The 18,818-nt window shown below is 45.9% G+C and overlaps 1 protein-coding gene across 1 annotated transcript in view; it reads right to left on the bottom strand.

Annotated features, from left to right (window-relative positions):
* Positions 1-2,435: 2,435 nt before the first annotated feature.
* CD58 (CD58 molecule) overlaps positions 2,436-18,818 on the bottom strand; it is a 68,219-nt gene continuing 51,836 nt past the window's right edge. The window contains exons 9-12 of the mRNA XM_065418041.1: positions 11,195-11,266; positions 9,667-9,702; positions 8,668-8,739; positions 2,436-4,784 (exon numbers count right to left, since the gene is read on the bottom strand). Of these exons, the coding sequence (XP_065274113.1) occupies positions 4,756-4,784; positions 8,668-8,739; positions 9,667-9,702; positions 11,195-11,266 (209 nt within the window). The 3' untranslated portion in view covers positions 2,436-4,755. The remainder of the gene's footprint in view (positions 4,785-8,667; positions 8,740-9,666; positions 9,703-11,194; positions 11,267-18,818) is intronic.

Here is an 18,818-nt window from a genome sequence, read left to right as displayed (position 1 = left end):
AGGTTGCACTGTCAAAGAATCCAAAGTTAGGAAATGCCAGCACTGAGATTGCCTGTGAAACTTTAATTCAGCCCCCATGTTAGCGTTAGCTGCATGACCACAAGCTATTTTTTCCCACAGGAAACCCTGACTCATTCAGTGCACAGGATGGACAGCGATAAGGGTTGGGTAGTGGCTGTTGTCTGCAGAACTTGCTGTATTAATTGAGATGGAATATAGTGCCCAAAGATGTTAAAATACCCCAGTCACTGTCCAACATTAAACAATGTTAAACTAGGTTTGGGATTTTATAAACCGAGACCTCAGCCTGCTTCATACCACAGCAAACACGTCATTAACAATTCTTGTAGCCTTTTATTAAAGATAAAAAGAAGGAAAAAAGCAACAAAGCATTTGAAATGTAATTTTAAATAAGGCTTTCGTTTAACAACGTCTTTTGTTCCCTTTCCCTTTAGCTGGAAAGAGATTTTAGAAGAAAAAAACCCCAGTCTCTTAGATGGTATCAAAAATGGTAATAACTGTCCTTTTGGGGAAAAGAGAAGAAGTTAGCTGAGATGGGCTGGAATTGTTATTAAAGTCTGATCCCGTTTCATCTCAGCTGATGTTTGGGATTCAGCTGGAGGTAGGAGAGGTGGTGATGGCTGTCTCTGTGGTAGACGTGTAAAACTCATCCACTGCTCTAAAGGTGTGTCTGTGTAGTATACATATAAATGAAATCCACTGCATTTCAGCAAGCCCTTCGTTGGAATGAGAGTACTCACGTGACTACCATCTCTGTGACATAATATATCGTCCAGTGCTTTTCCTTGCAAATGAAAAAGGGATGTTACCATGGTATTTGCGTCTGGGTCAGGCTTTGGGGTGCGAGACTGTGGCAGAAAACTTGTGAAACTTTGGATGCTGACAAAGTTTGATAAAACTGGCAAAAGCCTTCCTTTCAGGTAGACAGAGCCTGCAAGTGGCTGGAGGCCAGGTAGTATGGTTCTCACCCACAGGCTCAGATGACCTGAGTTCAAATCCTGCAGGTGCTAAGACTGGGGGACTGAAAATTCAGGCACCTTTGGTTGGTCTCCAGAGAGTTCTCCAGACAAAGTGAAGATATTCCTTTGCAGACAGCTGTCCGGTTCCAGCTTGGGAGGTGATGTGTTTTATTACTTGTGCCAAACTATCAACTGATAGAGTGTGTCTGATTTCCAAATGCCTAAAAAGCAGTTCTCAACTGCTTCCCAACAGCAAGCCATGTCTGTGTGGTACACATGTAAATCAAATCCACTGCATTTCAACAAGCCCTCAGCTGGGGTGTGAGCATTCACATGACTTGAAATAGTACATAGTATGAAATAGTACATCAGACACACTTTTCCTTGCAAAGACCAAGCACCATGCCTCCATGTATATAGGTCAAATTCAGGCTGTGGTGGTGTGAGAACCTGCCAGAATGCATTCCTATGCAGCCAAACTTAGGGTGCTGCTCAGTTTTTAAAGGGCACTTTCTACCTAACTGGCAAAGGCCTTCCCTGGAGTAAGAAAGTCCAACCATAAAATATCCAAATGGCCTAGCTCTCCCGTACAGTGCAATTTTTCATTCATAATCTGCCGCTCAATTTTCCACTGCATATTTCTGACAATTTTTCATTCTCAATTTTTGACTTGCAAATTTACATTCTTGATTTTTGACACTTAGGTTTTTAGATTCAATTTTACATACTCCCATTTTTGACATTTAATTTTACATTTTTGATTTTCCACACACAATTTTTCACATTTGATTGTTCTGTCTCCATTTATAACATTCAATTTTTGATCATCCATTTTCCAGTCTCAATTTTTGACATTCCACCTGCACACTGTAGTTCATAAGCTCAAGGGGATGTTTCCGAGGAAGCCTCTTATTAAAATAATGACAGCATATCACTAAAAATAGTCAATGGGTAAGGAAGAAACGTGGTGCAGTGTTAGCATGCTAACCTATGAGTCAGAAGATGTGGGTTCTGTTTTCAGCTCTGCCACCAATTTGCTGTGGGACCTTTGGTAAGTCATTTGTGCAAGAATCCCCTAAAGCAGAGGTTCTCGAACTGTGGTCTGTGGGCCACGAGTGTTCCGCGAGCTCCATTCAGGTGGTCCGTGGATAGTTCCCTCTAAGGTGCGTGACTGGGCAGCCACCCACCTAATTAGTGGAGCCATGTGCCTGGACCCTGGAGAAGATGCACATGTAAGGTGAGGTGGTGGCCTTGGGGCAAATAGGGGGTAGGTGGGAGGGGGCAGTGGGGTGAGAAGAGGGGTGGGGGGAATTTGGGACGTGCAGGGCTGCAGCGGCCAGAGAAAAAGGCGACTTTCCCCAGCTTCAGGGCTTCAGCTGCCAGGAGAGACGGCCCTCCTTCCCAGCCCCAGCTCGAGGGCACATCCATTGCATTAGAAAGGTAAGACTACTGATATTAAAATATGAGTTGTGTGCTTTTATTTGTAGAACAAAAAACACCTTATTAATTTTTTTATATAGTTCTTTTAGCCAAAGCACTTTACAATAGTTAGCTAATGGTACAAACAACATTTGGAAAGATCATTAAGTGGTCCGCTGAGACCCTCAGCAATTTTCAAGTGGTCTGTGGAAAAAAAAAAAAGTTTGAGAACCACTGCCCTAAAGTATGTAGATTTTTTGGGTGCCTAACTTCATACATCAAGGCCCTGACTTGCAAAGATGCTGAAGTGAGAGCTGTGGGTGCTCAGCATGTCTGAAAAATTAAGCCCCAAGTATCTCAAAAGGGCACCCTAAATTTGTGGGGTCTTTTGAAAATACAGAGTTTTAACTTTTTTGCCTTTCTTTTCCCATCTGTAAAAAGGGGATAATATCTAATTCCTGTATAGCATCTATAGATTTTCAAGTGTCGTGCAAAAATGAGTGAGCATTAAGTAAGTAACCAGCTATATAATCACAAAGGAGTGCATCAAACAATCTCGTTATTAAACTTGGGCACCCTAATGGCATGAAAGGTAAGATGTGTACTTTTCCTAGAACGTTAGCAGTTGAAAGTCTTGCTCATAGGAAAGGATAACCTAGATCTGCACTATGAGTTTGACTTTCTCTTACGACTTCAATATCATATCAATTTGGACACTAATTTGGTTTGTTGTCAAGTTAAAGCTCATGGGCTATAATGCAAAGCAGCTGGAACATACCAATAAATCTGGCCTTATTTATAAAAATTCTTTATCGGTGTTACTAAAAACATTTTAGAGTAATACAATGAAACAATATTAAAAATGGAATGCATTTCTCCCAGTCAGTTGCTGTTTCTTTACTTTTTGCACAACATCCAGTTGGAGGGACCTATGCAAGTGGGTGCCACTATCTCTTAAGAAAGTGACTGTTAATGGTTTCCTTCTTTGGGAAGAAGATTACAGAGGGAAAAATGACTTTCAGTATCTGGAGTCCTCCAATTGCCTTGACTCTGGACACACAGTTTGAGACCTGGGTTTGGCACAGAGACTGTACTGGTTTCATTGGTTGATAATCTCATTCTGATAGTGAATGAAGTGTCTGTGCTGATGCTTTTAGATCAGCTGTTTTGTCACAGTTGTGGGTGCCACAGACGCAATTGCTCTTGACACTTACCCTAGAGTCTGAGGATACATTGTTTGGCTAACAGGGGTCTCAAACTTCATTGCACCGCAACCCCCTTCTGACAACAAAAATTACTACACGACTCCAGGAAGAGGGACCAAAGCCTGAGCCCTGCCCCCTTGGGTGTGTGTGTGTGGGGGGGAAGACACTGTAACCTGAGCCCTGCTGCCCAGGGCTGAAGCCCTCGGGCTTTGGCTTCGGCCCCCCTCCTGGGCGGTGGGGCGCAGACTTTGGCTTCAGCCCTGGGCCCCAGCAAGTCTAACGCCAGCCCTGGCGACCCCATTAAAACAGGGTCGTGACCCACTTCTGAGCCCAACCGACAGTTTGAGAACCGCTGGGCTAGAGTAAATAGCAGAGTTGATACCATCTCCATTGAGCAAGAAGGTGTGCCTGCTTTTTGCTATTCAAAAAAAATCAGAATTTGGTGGTGGTGGTGCTTTCTGGAAGGACAGATAGAAACAAGAGCCAGGAAAGCTGTTGCTGATCTATGCATGGACAGTGTCATTGTGGCCTTTTCTTTCAGATAGGGAGGCAGAGAAAATGAGAGTTGCCCTTCTGAACGCTCTTCTTTTCTGAATTTAAATAATGTTACAGTTAGAGTTTTATATCATGTCCATTAGTTTTTGATTTGTCCACATTCACTTGTGTTAGTTAATGTCTGGAAATATTGGCATAAATAAACCTGACTCCTATGTTTCATGTTCGCTTGCTTGTAAAACAAAAGTACAAAAAGGAGCACGGATGCAAAGGGATTTGCTCCTTGACTCACTCTGTCCATTTTCAAAATAACTGACATTGAAGAAAGAGGACATCTGTCCTGGAAAGATAAAAGTGGGCATTGGTGGAAGGGATAGCTCAGTGGTTTGAGCATTGGCCTGCTAAATCCAGGGTTGTGAGCTCAATCCTTAAGGGGGCGATTTGGGGATGGGTCCCGCTTTGAGCAGGGGGTTGGACTAGATGATCTTCTGCGGTCCCTTCCAACCCTGATAGTCTATGAAGCTTGAGAACAAATAAATGAATCTTCAAAACACATCTGTTAGGGAGAACTCCAGCACTCATGGGCGACATCCACAAGATATTTCTTCTCTCAGTGTCTTTTGTCACTCCGCAATGGAGTTTAGTCCATTGTGTTGTTAGTTTGCCTCACTTTGCAGTTTAAGATCTGGAATAAAAGATGAATTCATTACATTTTTTATTTTAGTTTGCAATGTTTTATCAGTTACCCAAGACCACTGCAGATTATAAACACTAGCAAACAATAAATATGAATTAATAAGATACTGTAGCATTTTGCTATGTCGTCTTTGGTTTATGTTAGTAGCAGCATCAGCTGATACTCGGTGTCGCTCCTGGGTATAATGCTGCAGGGATTTTTTTCCCTATGGTAACATTATGCATTTCTGAAGCGTCTTTCATCTGAGGATCTCAGAGCTTTCCTAAGGCAGGTAAGTATTATCCTCATTTTGCAGACAAGGAAATTGAGGGACAGAGAAATTATAATGAAAAAGTGTCAAGACAGAATATCTAAAGTATTTACGTCATGTGATGGGCATCTAGATAAAACCAGGCTGATTTTCAGAAGGGATACTTCACTGCCACTTAAATCAACACTTCCTTCTTAGTGCACCAGACACCAGCAACACGGGGAGACCAGTCTGTAGGCACCAAGGCAGACTGTGCCTCTCCTCCCAGGGCACCATTCCTCCCACCCCACATCTCAGCCCAGTACCATTTCCACCCACTCCAGACCCCCAGCAGGGGAGCTAGTCTAGCAGCATGGAGACCTGAAGCAGCTGGCACAACTCTACAGTTGCACTGGTACTTTTTGTTGAGCTCAGTTACGCTACATTGAATAAGGGGAAGTAACTCCTGTGTTAGACACAGGCTGCTTTGGAAATGTAACAGAGATGTTCTCCGACTGTATGGGTGGGTGGTTTGGCGTTGGTGGGGACTGTGGTTATTTAGATAAGGGAAACCCCCCCCAAAGGTGAGACTGCCAGGGCAAAATTTCAAAAGGGAACATTTTAAATTATTTTCTTTGCAAAAGTTTGTATCCCAGATCCATAGAAGCTTTGTTTGCTCTTGTCATGTCCAGTAAGGCCAATCTGAACACAGGACAAAAGAAGGTGATGGAGCAGCATAACAAAACAACAACGTGGGAACCTCAGACTTGGTGTTTCTCATGTCGGATGTTTTCTCAAGGCCCAAATGGTAGGGCGGAGATCCCCTCCAAACATGGAACTAATGCACGTCTCCTGCCTACAGCTGTGACAGACAGGGTCAGTTCTTACACTCCCCTTGGTAGTTCTGACACTGAATCAAATGCTACTGCTACTGATTCGTTCCTCTGTGGTGAGATGTAACAATAATGCAAATACAAATAATGCAACTGTATATTACAAATCCCAAAACCCCTGAACATGGCTCAAACACCACGGCAAACCCCAATGGCCAAATAAAGCATCCTATATAGAACAGAAAATCATAATAGCCCATGTTCTAGCAACAGCCAGCAAACCTCACAAAAACTTATGTCTTCAGCCACTGCTTAGATCAGCTTCCCCTTCCAGCCACTTGGACCATGTCACTGGCCTGCCTCAGATCGTCACACTGCTGCCTCTCTTCATCTGCATCAAATTCAGGTTTCTCATCCTGTCCCTCACTTAGGCCTGGTCTACACTCAAATATAGTTCAACTTCCAGGCCTCTGTTTCAGCCCTGCGTACACCTTCACCTGTACTCAAGAGTCTAGTCCAGGCCACTGCCCATGCCACCGCAGGTGCATTCTATTTTTAGCTAGCTAAAATCAATCAAAGCAAGTGCACGCATGTCTATCCGAGCTGGAAATTACACCTCCAGCTGCACCATAGATGTACCCAAAGAAAAGGGATAGTATAGCATGGCTAATACTGGACTAGGAGCCAGGATCTATCATAATACTTTATATTTATATTTCCTCTTTCACTGGAGGTTTGCCAAGCATTTCATAAAGATTATTTTATTATCCACATTTTACAGACTGGGAGTGTGAGGCACACATAGAAGTAGTAACCTACCTAATAAGATCACACAGTGAGCAAGTGATAGTCAGGAAGAGAACCCAGGTCTCCTGATTCCCAGACACACTGCCTGCCTCATCTGAGTCTAGTCTAAGGTGCCACAGAATTGTAAAGTGCTGTTATTAAACCTTTGGAATGCTGCTTTATGAAGCACCACACATTTATAACAGTTGCACATAAAAAAAACCACAACCCAATAACCCTTAAACCTCCTCTCATTCCTGTATCTCCCCTCTTTGCTGAAACCCAGGTTATTGGTATGGATAAACAGTACAGTAACTCCTCACTTAAAGTCGTCCCGGTTAACGTTGTTTCGTTGTTACGTTGCTGATCAATTAGGGAACATGCCCGTTTAAAGTTGTGCAATGCTCCCTTCTAACGTTGTTTGGCAGCCGCCTGCTTTGTCCACTGCTTGCAGGAAGAGCAGCCCGTTGCAGCTAGCTGGCGGGGGCTTGGAACCAGGGTGGACCGGCAGCCCCCCTATCAGCTCCCCGCTCCCCTAAGTTCCTTGTGCTGCAGCTGCCCAACAGGCTACCAATTGCCCTGGGCTATCAATTGCCAGCAGTTCAGCTGTCCCTCCCCCCACTGCCATGTGCTGCTCCTGCCCTCTGCCTTGGAGCTGCTCCCAGAGTCTCCTGTTTGCTGTGCAGGGAGGAAGTGGGGGGCTGTCAGGGTGTCCCCCTCCCCCTGCTCCTGCACCCCGCTTACCCCCTTCTCCATATAGAGCAGGGAGGGGACACGGACGGAGAGCGACACAGAGAGAGCTTGGGGCAGCAGCTGCTGTCTCAACTTCCTGATCCACTTAAAAAGACAATGCACTTAAGAGTGGGTCAGCTTACTTAAAGGGGCACTGCACATCTTTCTCTCTCTGTCTCCCACACACAAGGTGTGTCTCTATCTGCTATGCTGTCTCCCCTCCCTCCTGTTCATGCTGCCTTGTGTGAGAGGCTACATTAATGACAATGTGTTAACCTTTGAGGGCTCAGCCGAGTGCTAGTTCATCATTTAGCAACAAGGCATTCCCTGGGAAATATCCCTCCCTCTTTCACTCTCTAACTTCACCACCTCAACCAAGCTTTACAATCATCATAGCTGTGAACAGTATTAAATTGTTTGTTTAAAACGTATATAATATATAGTTTTTCGTCTGGTGAAAAAAAATTCCCTGGAACCTAACCTCCCCTGTTTACATTAATTCTTATGGGAAATTGGATTCGCTTAACATAGTTTCGCTTAAAGATGCATTTTTCAGGAACATAACTACAAGGTTAAAGCGAGGAGTTACTGTAACTGCTCTTTCTTTGCTAAGCAGCCTACCCTTCCCTTTGATTCATCAGGGAACAATCTTCAGTAATTGCACAGAAATACACAGGCTGTCAGTAGTGAGAGAAAAGAACTACAGCGAAAGTACATGCCAGTTACTTGGTGGTTTCATAATCTTTTAAAATTATTACTTTCCAGAGTGTGTAACAAGTTTGTGACCTTTCTCACTTCATTATGATGTATAATGGTGGCCTCATTTTTTTTTTTATTCCACTGGCAAATTCAGGTGGAAGAACTAGTAGGATTATGGCATCACAGACACCATGGAAGTGAAACCCAATCATTAGAAGAGAGTTTTTTCCCCCAGACTGTTTAAAATTGGTGCTTGTTTGTATTAACTAAAACATTTTGGCACAAAGCTCTCATGTCCTAATATCACATCACGCCATGCTCCCTTCCCAGGGCAGGTTTTCAGTCTGCTGTTACCAAACTAAGCCAGCCCAACAGTGAAATGCAACATGTTCAAGTACTGAAAGATCCAACTTTTAGTGAATTCAATACCTGAATCATCTCATCCCCTCCCAACACTTCACAACCATTTCACTCCACTGGCCACTTCACAGCCAAGCACGTCTTCCTCCTTGGCAAGCAGCTAGTCATTGCCATCAGCATATGTGCCTCACTTCCCCCACTTAACTCTGGCCAGAGTGTGATGGCCACACACCTGTTTTCTCTTGATTGGAGGAGTTGTCAGCCCGGCTCGTTGATAAAGTCTCTTCTGAGTTTTTCTCCTCCTCTACAAGGGGGAGAGAGAATTGTATAATCTTCAGGTGTACATAACATGATACATTTAAACAGAAATAAATAATTTCTGCCAGGCCATTTGCTGTGCATTATTTATCATCTGGGATTATTGAACCCATCAGCTTCACCCAGGTGGTTTCAGTCCCCAACAAACGCCCCCAACCAGCACTGATCACCAGCACTGATTCACTTGGATGTTCTCTGGACAGTTCATATGAAATTATCTGGCTAAAAGGAGCTGTGAATATTTTCACATTTTACAACTTCCATGCCTGATAGTCGCCGAAGAGCTTCACAAACGATCTCTGTGTAGAGCTGCTGAAACGCAGCCACCTCTGGGGTGGACAACAGCAACCCACCAGCATACAGCAGGTTGTACAACAGCAGAGTAAGGAGGGGAAAAATTTTGAGTTAGGGTGGGGAAGAGCAGGGGCAGGCGGGCTGCCACCCCAGCCAGGCTCTCTCACAGGGAGCCGCTGCACTGCACAGAGTCAGTGACCCAGCATCGCCAGCTTCAGCTGGTGTGAGAAGCGTCCTCCCTGGAATTGGAACCTGAGAAGCCAAGGATAATTAGACACATTAACCACTTAATCCACAACCACTGATTTGCTACCACAAGTCCTGCCAACCAATACCAGTCCTTATATGGATATCTGTGTTAATCTGCTATCTACAGCGCTAACATTTAGGGCCATTCAGCACCTTTGAGACACGCCTCCATCAGACAGCATTAACCACCGTAAGCCACGCCAACCGTGAGTGCTATAACCTGAGGAGCTATGTGCACACGTCACATGTATGGTCTTGAACATTCAGGGATGTTTGGAGCTTTTAGCTGTGGACAAGCTCTAGCAACCCAACGTACTTTCCCCACACGTGATCATACAGGGGTCTAAAACATTCCTGTTCTTTTCCATACCTGGCTCCTGATTCTCCTTTGAGATATATTCATAGTCTGAAAAATAAGATGCAAGTGAGTTGGAGTTAGCACCAATTATTGCACACATCATTCATGGTCATCATATAGGGGGTAAAATTCTTTCCTAACCTACGCAAGGAGCACTGGGGGAACAGAGGGGTAGTGGCTAGTTGGCGTCACCCTGGTACAGAGCAGGATGGGTCACAGGAGAGCTGAAGCATAATGTGCTAAAATGAACCCCTTACTGCTACTCCAAAAGGTAGCAGCACACCTCTTCCCCTCACCGCTTTTCCCAGGGCTTGTTGCTTACTGCAGCTTCCAGCCGGGGGCCTAGCGGCTTACTGTGTCCCCAGCCAGCTGTTCAAAACCCTTGTGACTCTTGCAGTGTGAACAGCACAACAACCAACCCCCCACTTACCCTTCAAGAGAGCACCCCAGGTCCCGAAAGGTATTTAGGCTCCCAACTGCCACTGAAATAGGTGCCTAAATACCTTTGAGGATCTGGGCACAGGAGTCTGTCCTGGCTGGGGGTGCCATAGGTATAAGAGGGCTTAACTGGGCACTGCTCTAGTCACCCTCATTTTAACATTTTGCCTGAAATTTGCAAGGCAGCAATCACACATCTAGTCCGACATGGTGTCTGGGAAGTGCGGTATTGTCAGAAGATGACTGAGACAGAGAGGGGTAGGCTAGTATTCTGAGCACAAGACTGGGAATCAGGACTCCTGGGTTCTATTCTCTCGGTCATACTCTGTGCGTGATTCTCTACCCATTTTCACCCACGTAGCTTACTGGACACCACTAGGGTGATTCCTGATTGACAGCAATGTGAGTAGAGACTCGGGGCCTGTGTGGCGTGGACAAACCATTTCACCTCTCTGTGCCTCAGTTTCCCCAGGTGTAAGGAGGAGATAACACCCACTCTCAAAGAGCACAATGAGGTTTATGCAGTAATGTTTGGATGGTGTTTGAGGATGGACGTGCTGATTATTACAAATGGAACGGTAAAACACAGGCTGATGGGCAAGGAAGTGGTGCTCTACAAGTGCCCTGTGTGCACAGAGGAGGAGCACATCAGCAAGTAACCAGGTCATTACGCCAGAGCAGAGGGCAAGCCGAGGCAGGCTGGAGAATAAAGAAGATCTAAAATTGTTCTGTAGGAGCCTCACAGAGAATTCTCTTTATTCTCCTTTTGCAGGAAATCTGCCTCCAGTCCTCACCCAAAGTCCTCACTTCCAGCTACATCAGCAACCTTCAGGCTCCCTTCATTTCCCCTGTGAACAACAAGCGACTCTCCAGCCAGAGACTCTCCCTCCTTCCCCCAACTCCCGTGACAGTGTCTCTGTCCTACTCTCCTGTGTGTGCAATGGGCACCTCATCCCCTCCCAACACTTCACAACCATTTCCCTCCACTATCCACTTCATAGCCATGCACGTCTTCCTCCCTGGCAAGCACCTAGTCACTGCCAGGCAGCACATGTGCCTCACTTCCCCCACTTAACTCTGGCAGAGTGTGATGGCCACACACCTAGATTCTCTTGATTGGAGGAGTTGTCAGCCCGGCTCGTTGATAAAGTCTCTTCTGAGTTCTTCTTCTCCTCTACAAGGGGGAGAGAGAATTGTATAATCTTCAGGTGTACATAACATGATACATTTAAACAGGAATAAATAATTTCTGCCAGGCCATTTGCTGTGCATTATTTATCATCTGGGATTATTGAACCCATCAGCTTCACCCAGGTGGTTTCAGTCCCCAACAAACGCCCCCAACCAGCACTGATCACCAGCACTGATTCACTTGGATGTTCTCTGGACAGTTCATATGAAATTATCTGGCTAAAAGGAGCTGTGAATATTTTCACATTTTACAACTTCCATGCCTGATAGTCGCCGAAGAGCTTCACAAACGATCTCTGTGTAGAGCTGCTGAAACGCAGCCACCTCTGGGGTGGACAACAGCAACCCACCAGCATACAGCAGGTTGTACAACAGTGGAGTAAGGAGGGGAAATTTTGAGCTTGGCTGGGAGGAGAGGGAGAAGTGCAGGCTGCCGTCCCAGCCAGGCTCTCAGGGAGCGGCCGCACTGCACAGAGTCGGTGACCCAGAGTGGCCAGCTTCAGCTGGTGTGAGAAGCATCTTCCTCCCGTGCCCCGCCCAGGCCCGGCTGCCAGGGAGAACAGCTGAACATGCCAGGGGGCGGGAGAGAGGGTCGCAGTAGGAGGACAGACTCCCCTCTCCCCAGCAGGTAACTCTGGTGGGGTGGGGAGAGCGCGGCAGCCCCGGGCTGGGCACAGGGCAGCAGAGGGCAGAGGTCGCTGGGCAAAGGAGACATGTGGGGCAGTCATGTGTCCTCCCCTTTAGATTTGTGTCCCCACCCCGCCCCCAGGATCGGGAGACATGAGTCATCTATGGCTAGAGCAGTGGAATTATCTGGCTAAAAGGAACTGAGAATATTTTCACATTTTACAACTTCCATGCCTGATAGTTACCGAAGAGCTTCACAAACGATCTCTGTGCAGAGTTGCTGAAATCCAGCCACCTCTGAGGTGGACAACAGCAACCCACCAGCATACAGCTAGTTGTACAACAGTGGAACAAGGAGAGGAAATTTTGAGCTAGGGCACCCAGGAAATACATGCAATCTGCTGCAGCAGTTACAGGATTCTAACTGCCTTTGTGGAAGGAAATTCTCAGTATATTTTTAAAGTTTAGAGTTTTACCTCTTTCCCTGATTTAGTCCGTTTTCTGACATATGCCTTTAGTTCCACCAGAGTTCAACAGGAGTTGAAATTCTGCTTCAGATTAGTCCAAACACCCTTATGTCATATATAGCTGTCTTTTCGCTCTCAAAGTGACCGTTTTTAAACTTTAAATTTAAAGACTTCCTTTAAGAATATTTAACAGTCATCCAATAAAACACTGTCTCTTCTTAACAATTCTTGAAGAGGTGACTCTTGTCCTTCTGACTTCCATAAGGAGTTGCTTAAGCATTGCTAGATACTATTTAGTTCCCCAATACCACTATTCTATACCCAAATGGCTTCTTATTTAATAACCAGCTCTAGCATTAGATGACCCTGCTATATTGTACATAAACATCTTTCCATTCACATAGCAATGATATTAGGAAATTACATTAGATGCTTTACAAAACATTTGCAATAAACATTACAAAAAGAGCTTTGACCATCTTAAGCATTTAAGGAATAAACAAAGGTTTTCACCTATGAGTGGATACATGAATTTAGAAGTAGCAAAGATCTTCTATAAAACATTTTCCAACTGTAAATGTTCTCCTTAACAGTTGAAGGATAAAGACTTTGAGCATTTATAAAAAAATTAAACTAACAGGAAGTTTTCTAGAATCCTTTGTGAGATGGAGGCTTTGAACCAAGGCTTTTACCATGCAAAGAGGGGTGGTTTAAAAAAGCCCACTTTATGATGTAGTTTTTGGCTTTTGGTAACACATCCCTGAACATTACTTCTCTGAAGTATTCTGAATACAGCATCCTTACTTTTTTTTTTTTTTTTTTTTAGTCAGGACTCTTTCTAAAATAAATATCCTACAAAGTTTGTTCGCCTGAGATAGTCTTATCTCTATGCCAGACCTGTAGCTCATACCAGAGGGATGTGCCTTGGTCTTTGATAAGACAATCTTGTTAGTGTGGTTTGCCTTTTTGACCAAAAGGTCCTTAGATTTAACATCTACCATTAGTAGTACATTTACAACTTGAAATTAAAGATTTCTATCAAATATTCTGTACAAAGCACCAAACACTTATATACATATTTCAAAAATATAGTATAAAAAGTATAGCTTGTTAAAACAAAATAGAAGTTCTAAGCGACATTTCAAAGCCTGAGTAAACACATTTGAGGTAATAAACACCATGTTATTTTCCCTTGACACTCTGGGAGCCTGTTACTAGTTCACAGAAAGCAGATTTCCTAGGAATCTCCTTAGCGTGAACATTTGACATAATTAAATAAGCAACAAACAAACATGGAAGTTCTCATATTCTCCAAGAATAATGTGTATAAAAATAATTGTACATCTCTCTTAAAATTCAGTAAAGGTACTGGGAAGTTTGTAATGACCTGACATAAGAATAAATTATAATTTTATTAATTTTGCAGTCTACTATCTACTGCCTCTAGAAAGCCTAAGCAGCCAATCTACTCTGGGACCTGATTCTCTGCACCTTGTGCTACCACTTACACCTGTGCACAGTGGGTGTAAAGTACTATTCGTTCTGATTGATTGTGTTTTACAGGCACTTTGCACAGATGCAAATGACAACACTAAGGGGCAAGCCCATTACCTTCCACACTACTCTGGATCTGACAACCACCACAGAGAATAACTTCTTTTTCTCTAAAGACAATGGCAATCTCCATGCCTGGCAGCACAAACCAAGCAGCTTTCCCCTCCTCCCCCGTAAGCATTCTGGCTAGGGCACAGCAGGCTTTATCGCTGCTCAGCAGTTCCTATTCCCCTCCCTGTATCTTCAACTCCTCAGCAAGTGATAAGAGCCCACAGCTGATGAAGTTAAAGGAGCCATCAAGCAGCCGGGGAGTGCAGTAGGCTGAATGGACTATAAGGTGGATTGAAAGCTGGCTAGATCGTCGGGCTCAACGGGTAGTGATCAGCGGCTCCATGTCTAGTTGGCAGCCGGTTTCAAGCGGAGTGCCCCAAGGGTCGGTCCTGGGGCCGGTTTTGTTCAATATCTTCATTAATGATCTGGAGGATGGCGTGGAATGCACTCTCAGCAAGTTTGCAGATGACACTAAACTGGGAGGAGTGGTAGATATGCTGGAGGGTAGGGATAAGATACAGAGGGACCTAGACAAATTAGAGGATTGGGCCAAAAGAAACCTGATGAGGTTCAACAAGGACAAGTGCAGAGTCCTGCACTTAGGACGGAAGAATCCCATTCACTGTTACAGACTAGGGACCGAATGGCTAGGAAGCAGTTCTGCAGAAAAGGACCTAGGGGTTACAGTGGACGAGAAGCTGGATATGAGTCAACAGTGTGCTCTTGTTGCCGAGAAGGCTAACGGCATTTTGGGCTGTATAAGTAGGGGCATTGCCAGCAGATCGAGGGACGTGATCATTCCCCTCTATTCGACATTGGTGAGGCCTCATCTGGAGTACTGTGTCCAGTTTTGAACCCCACACTACAAGAAGGATGTGGAGAAATTGGAAAGAGTCCAGCGGAGGGCAACAAAAATGATTAAGGGGCTGGAATGTTGAGTCTGAACTTTTGATAAGCTTAAACTTAACCCAGACTTGATGTCTCTGTCTGAAACTTTTAATCAAAGCTCTGACCTGCGAACTACTCATGACACCCCCCTCCCCTTAAGTAGCCATCTCCCCTTTTGTCTTTTTAAATTTACATTTTAACCTGTTTTATCCTGTAGAATCTTGATTGATTATGCATCTGTTAATCACTTTGTTTACTTCTGTGTATAAATATTGATGCTCACCCCTAATAAACTTGCCACACTTACTCCGAAGCCTTTTAAGCTAAGGATAGTGTGAGCCCGTTGATCAACGAATTGGTGTCTGGTCTCTGACAGATTGTGAGCCCCATACCAACTCCGCACGAACTCGGGTGCTGGAGAGGTGAGCAAGGACTTGCTTTTTACCTAACAATTTGGGGGCTCGTCCGGGATATCCTTCTGGTGCGGTGCCTCTGTCCAGTGGTCAAACCACTCATATACGAATTGGCAGGCGCCACGGGAGATTTCTCCCAGCCAATTCAATATTGAGGGGTCGTGTACTGGACAGCAGGATAAACGCCAGTTGGAGGGCTCCTGTCAGACACCATGGGTCAAGGGACTAGCGTGCCTCTTGAGAGTCCGCTGGGGATTGTAAATAAGTTATGGAACGAAGGGAAACTCCCAGTACAGACAGGAATGTCTAGGAGGAAGTTGTACACACTGTGTGTAAGGAATTGGACTGGGTATACCGCGGTATTGGCCGACCCGGAGATGAGGTGGCCTTCGTATGGCTCTTTCGAACAGGCTGCCTTAAGAGGAGTAAGGAGCCAGATCGAAAAAGACCATCCGGGACAGTTATGTTACTGGTTTTGTTGGGACACAGCAGCAGAGCTGTGGAAATCTTTAAAAATTATGGCAGTCAGGTATTCTCCCGAGAGTGAATCCCCTCCATGTTATTTCGATGAAGGGTGTAAACCACGGCGTGTTTTGACTCGTCAGTTGGTCCCCACTGCACCTGCCCCTATTCCTCCGCAGGGGGACTCTCTCCAGAGCGCAGAGGGGAATCTGCAGGACTCCAGATCGGAATCTCTGCAGAGGGATAAGGGGGAAATGGAAGGGCACACCTCGGGAGGAGTAATTACTAGGCAAAAGATCAAGCAGATGCAGCAGGATGCATACCCCTCCCCTGAGGATAGCCCAGAGGCTGCCTCCGCCAAACCTTTTGTGAGTAATAAAGGTGTAAGTAGAGAAATGCCTTTACAGGTGCACGACCAACCTTTTGTGGACAATAATGGCCAGTTACAACATACTAATATTGTGGAATATAAAGGATGGCTAGAATGGGACTTGAAAGAGTGGGGACGGTTGTCAGGGTCCTTTGGGGAAAATCCCCGAAAGATCACAGAACTTTTAGAAAGATTGTTTTCAAGTCATAATCCTACTTATACGGATGTAGATCAGTTGTTAAGTAGAGTTTTGACCGGAGAGGAACGTAGTAGATTGTGGATGGCAGAAAGGACATGGGGGGATAGCGATGCGGTTAATACCACTTGGATGGATAGGCGGGATCAAGCCGCTGGCTGGAATCCCCTAGACTGGAGTCAGCCGAGGCTGACTCAGCTGTGAACAGATCGAGAGCGATTGTTAGAGAGACTCAAAGAAATGGCTCGCCGCTCGCCTAATCAGGCTAAGTTCATGCAGATTCGGCAGGAATCTGATGAGCCACCCAGAAAGTTCTGGTCGAGGCTATTGGAGGGGCCCGAATGTTCACTCAGATGGATCCTGAGAGAGAAGCAGACCACCCTACTCTTATTTCGTTTTTTGTGAATCAGTCAGTGCCCCCTGTAAGGGATTATTTCTTAAAGTTTTGCCCTGGTTGGGGAGGTGAGTCAGTCACTTCAGTGTTGGACGTAGCTGATTTTGCATGGGAGAAAGAAAGGGAAAGTAGTAAAAAGAAAGAGAAAAAGGAAGAATATAAGTTGATGGCTTTAGCTTTTCGCGGCGGTATTCGAGGCAGAGGCCGTGGCCGTGGCAGGGGATTTCAGGGTGCTCGGGGAAGAGGGTCCTGGCAACCCCAGCCACCAGGAAATTGTTTTCAGTGCTGACAGCCCGGTCACTTTAAACGTGAATGCCCCTGGGGACGCCCAGAGGGTCCGGTCGCATCCGCAGATACTTACACCAGGGACGAATACACCCCTGCACCACCAGCCCAGCCCGTTCCTCAGGCCTGGATCAACTACGGGCAACAGCAGCAGCTGCAGCAAACTCAACCTCCTCAATGACGGTATCCCGGGGGCGAAGGCAAACAATGTGATGGTCTTATTTCCTTAATGTCTTTAGCCGGCTCCTTCCTCACTTTCTCCCCTCCCAGCAAAGAGCCTCGTCTAACCCTTTCAGTCCAAGGACTGCCTGTCTCTTTCCTCATTGATACTGGAGCTACTTTCTCTCTTTTAAATCATGCCCCCTCTCCCTGGCTATCCTCTGAAGTTAAAACTGCAACTGGGGTGGAGGGCAACCCACAGTCTCTGGGACTCACTTTGCCTCTAAATATTATTTATGCTGATAAATGTTTTTCTCACCGTTTTCTTTTTTCCCCAGCTTGTCCGATCCCTTTGATGGGCCGGGATTTACTCTGTAAGCTTGAGGCTACTTTAACCTGCACTCCTGAAGGGGTAGGATTATTGATGACAGTGTTAGGAGATTCAGCCCCAACTCAGGGTAATTGGGAAACCCCCCCCTCTCTCTCCCCTGACCTCACTGACTTGCCTTTAACCCTCTGGGGAATTTCTGACACTGATGTTGGCCTGCTCCTTTCGGCAGAGCCAGTAAGGATTCAAGTGAAGCCCTCCTTAGCCCCCCCGTCAGTCCCTCAATACCCCCTGTCGCTGGAAGCCCGGGAGGGCATCCGCCCCATTATCGAGGGATTCATTGCACAAAAGCTAGTCCGCCCTCAGCGCACTCCCTGTAACACCCCTATACTGCCTGTCAAAAAGCCTCCTAAAAAGGACGGAGACCCTATTCGTTGGCGCTTTGTACAGGATCTACGGGTTGATAATCAGTATGTGGTCCCTCTTCATGCAGTAGTTCCTGATCCAGCTACTATCATCAGCCAAATGCCCTGGGATGCTGAGTGGTTCACTGTTATTGACTTAAAATCAGCCTTTTTCAGCATTCCTGTGCACCCAGACTCTCAGTATCTCTTTGGTTTCACCTGGGAGGGACAAAGTTATGTCTGGCAACGACTTCTTCAAGGCTACAGAGACAGCCCCACGATTTTCAGCCAATGCCTCCGCCACGACTTGGAAGGCTTCACCAGTCCGCAGGGATCCACGTTAGTCCTATACGTAGATGACATCCTATTAGGTAACCACGAAGAAGCTGCCCTCCGCATCGATGGTAAGACACTTTTATTATACCTACACACCAGAGGCCACAGGGTAGACCCTAACAAGATTCAGTGGGTCTCACAGAAGGTCCGATATCTGGGCTTCCTGTTAACCCCAGAGGGGAGACAAATGGACCCAGTCCGCATAAAGACTATCCAAAACTGCCCTCTGCCAAACACCAAGAAACAACTTCGAGGTTTCTTAGGATTAATTGGCTTCTGTCGCCCCTGGTTGCCGTCCTGCGGGGAGTTAAGCAAACCGCTCCACCGACTCACTGCTAACCTTGCTCCTGACCCTTTGCAGTGGTCCCCAGACACGATCCAAGCCTTTCAGTTACTCAAGGACAGTGTGGCCTCCTCCATGTCTCTCCGCCCCCCCAATTACAGCAAACCCTTTCACCTTTTTGTCCACGAGAGGGGCGGAATTGCTAGTGGCGTCCTTACCCAGCTGAGCGGGCCCCACCATTTCCCGCTTGCTTTTTACTCTCAGCAGATCGACCCTGTCGCTCAGGGAACCCCATCCTGCACCCGGACTCTGGCAGCA

This window comes from Emys orbicularis, chromosome 1, assembly GCF_028017835.1.
Source record: "Emys orbicularis isolate rEmyOrb1 chromosome 1, rEmyOrb1.hap1, whole genome shotgun sequence".
NCBI classification, from domain to species: Eukaryota; Metazoa; Chordata; order Testudines; family Emydidae; genus Emys; species Emys orbicularis.
This window is presented reverse-complemented; position numbering and strand designations above follow the sequence as displayed.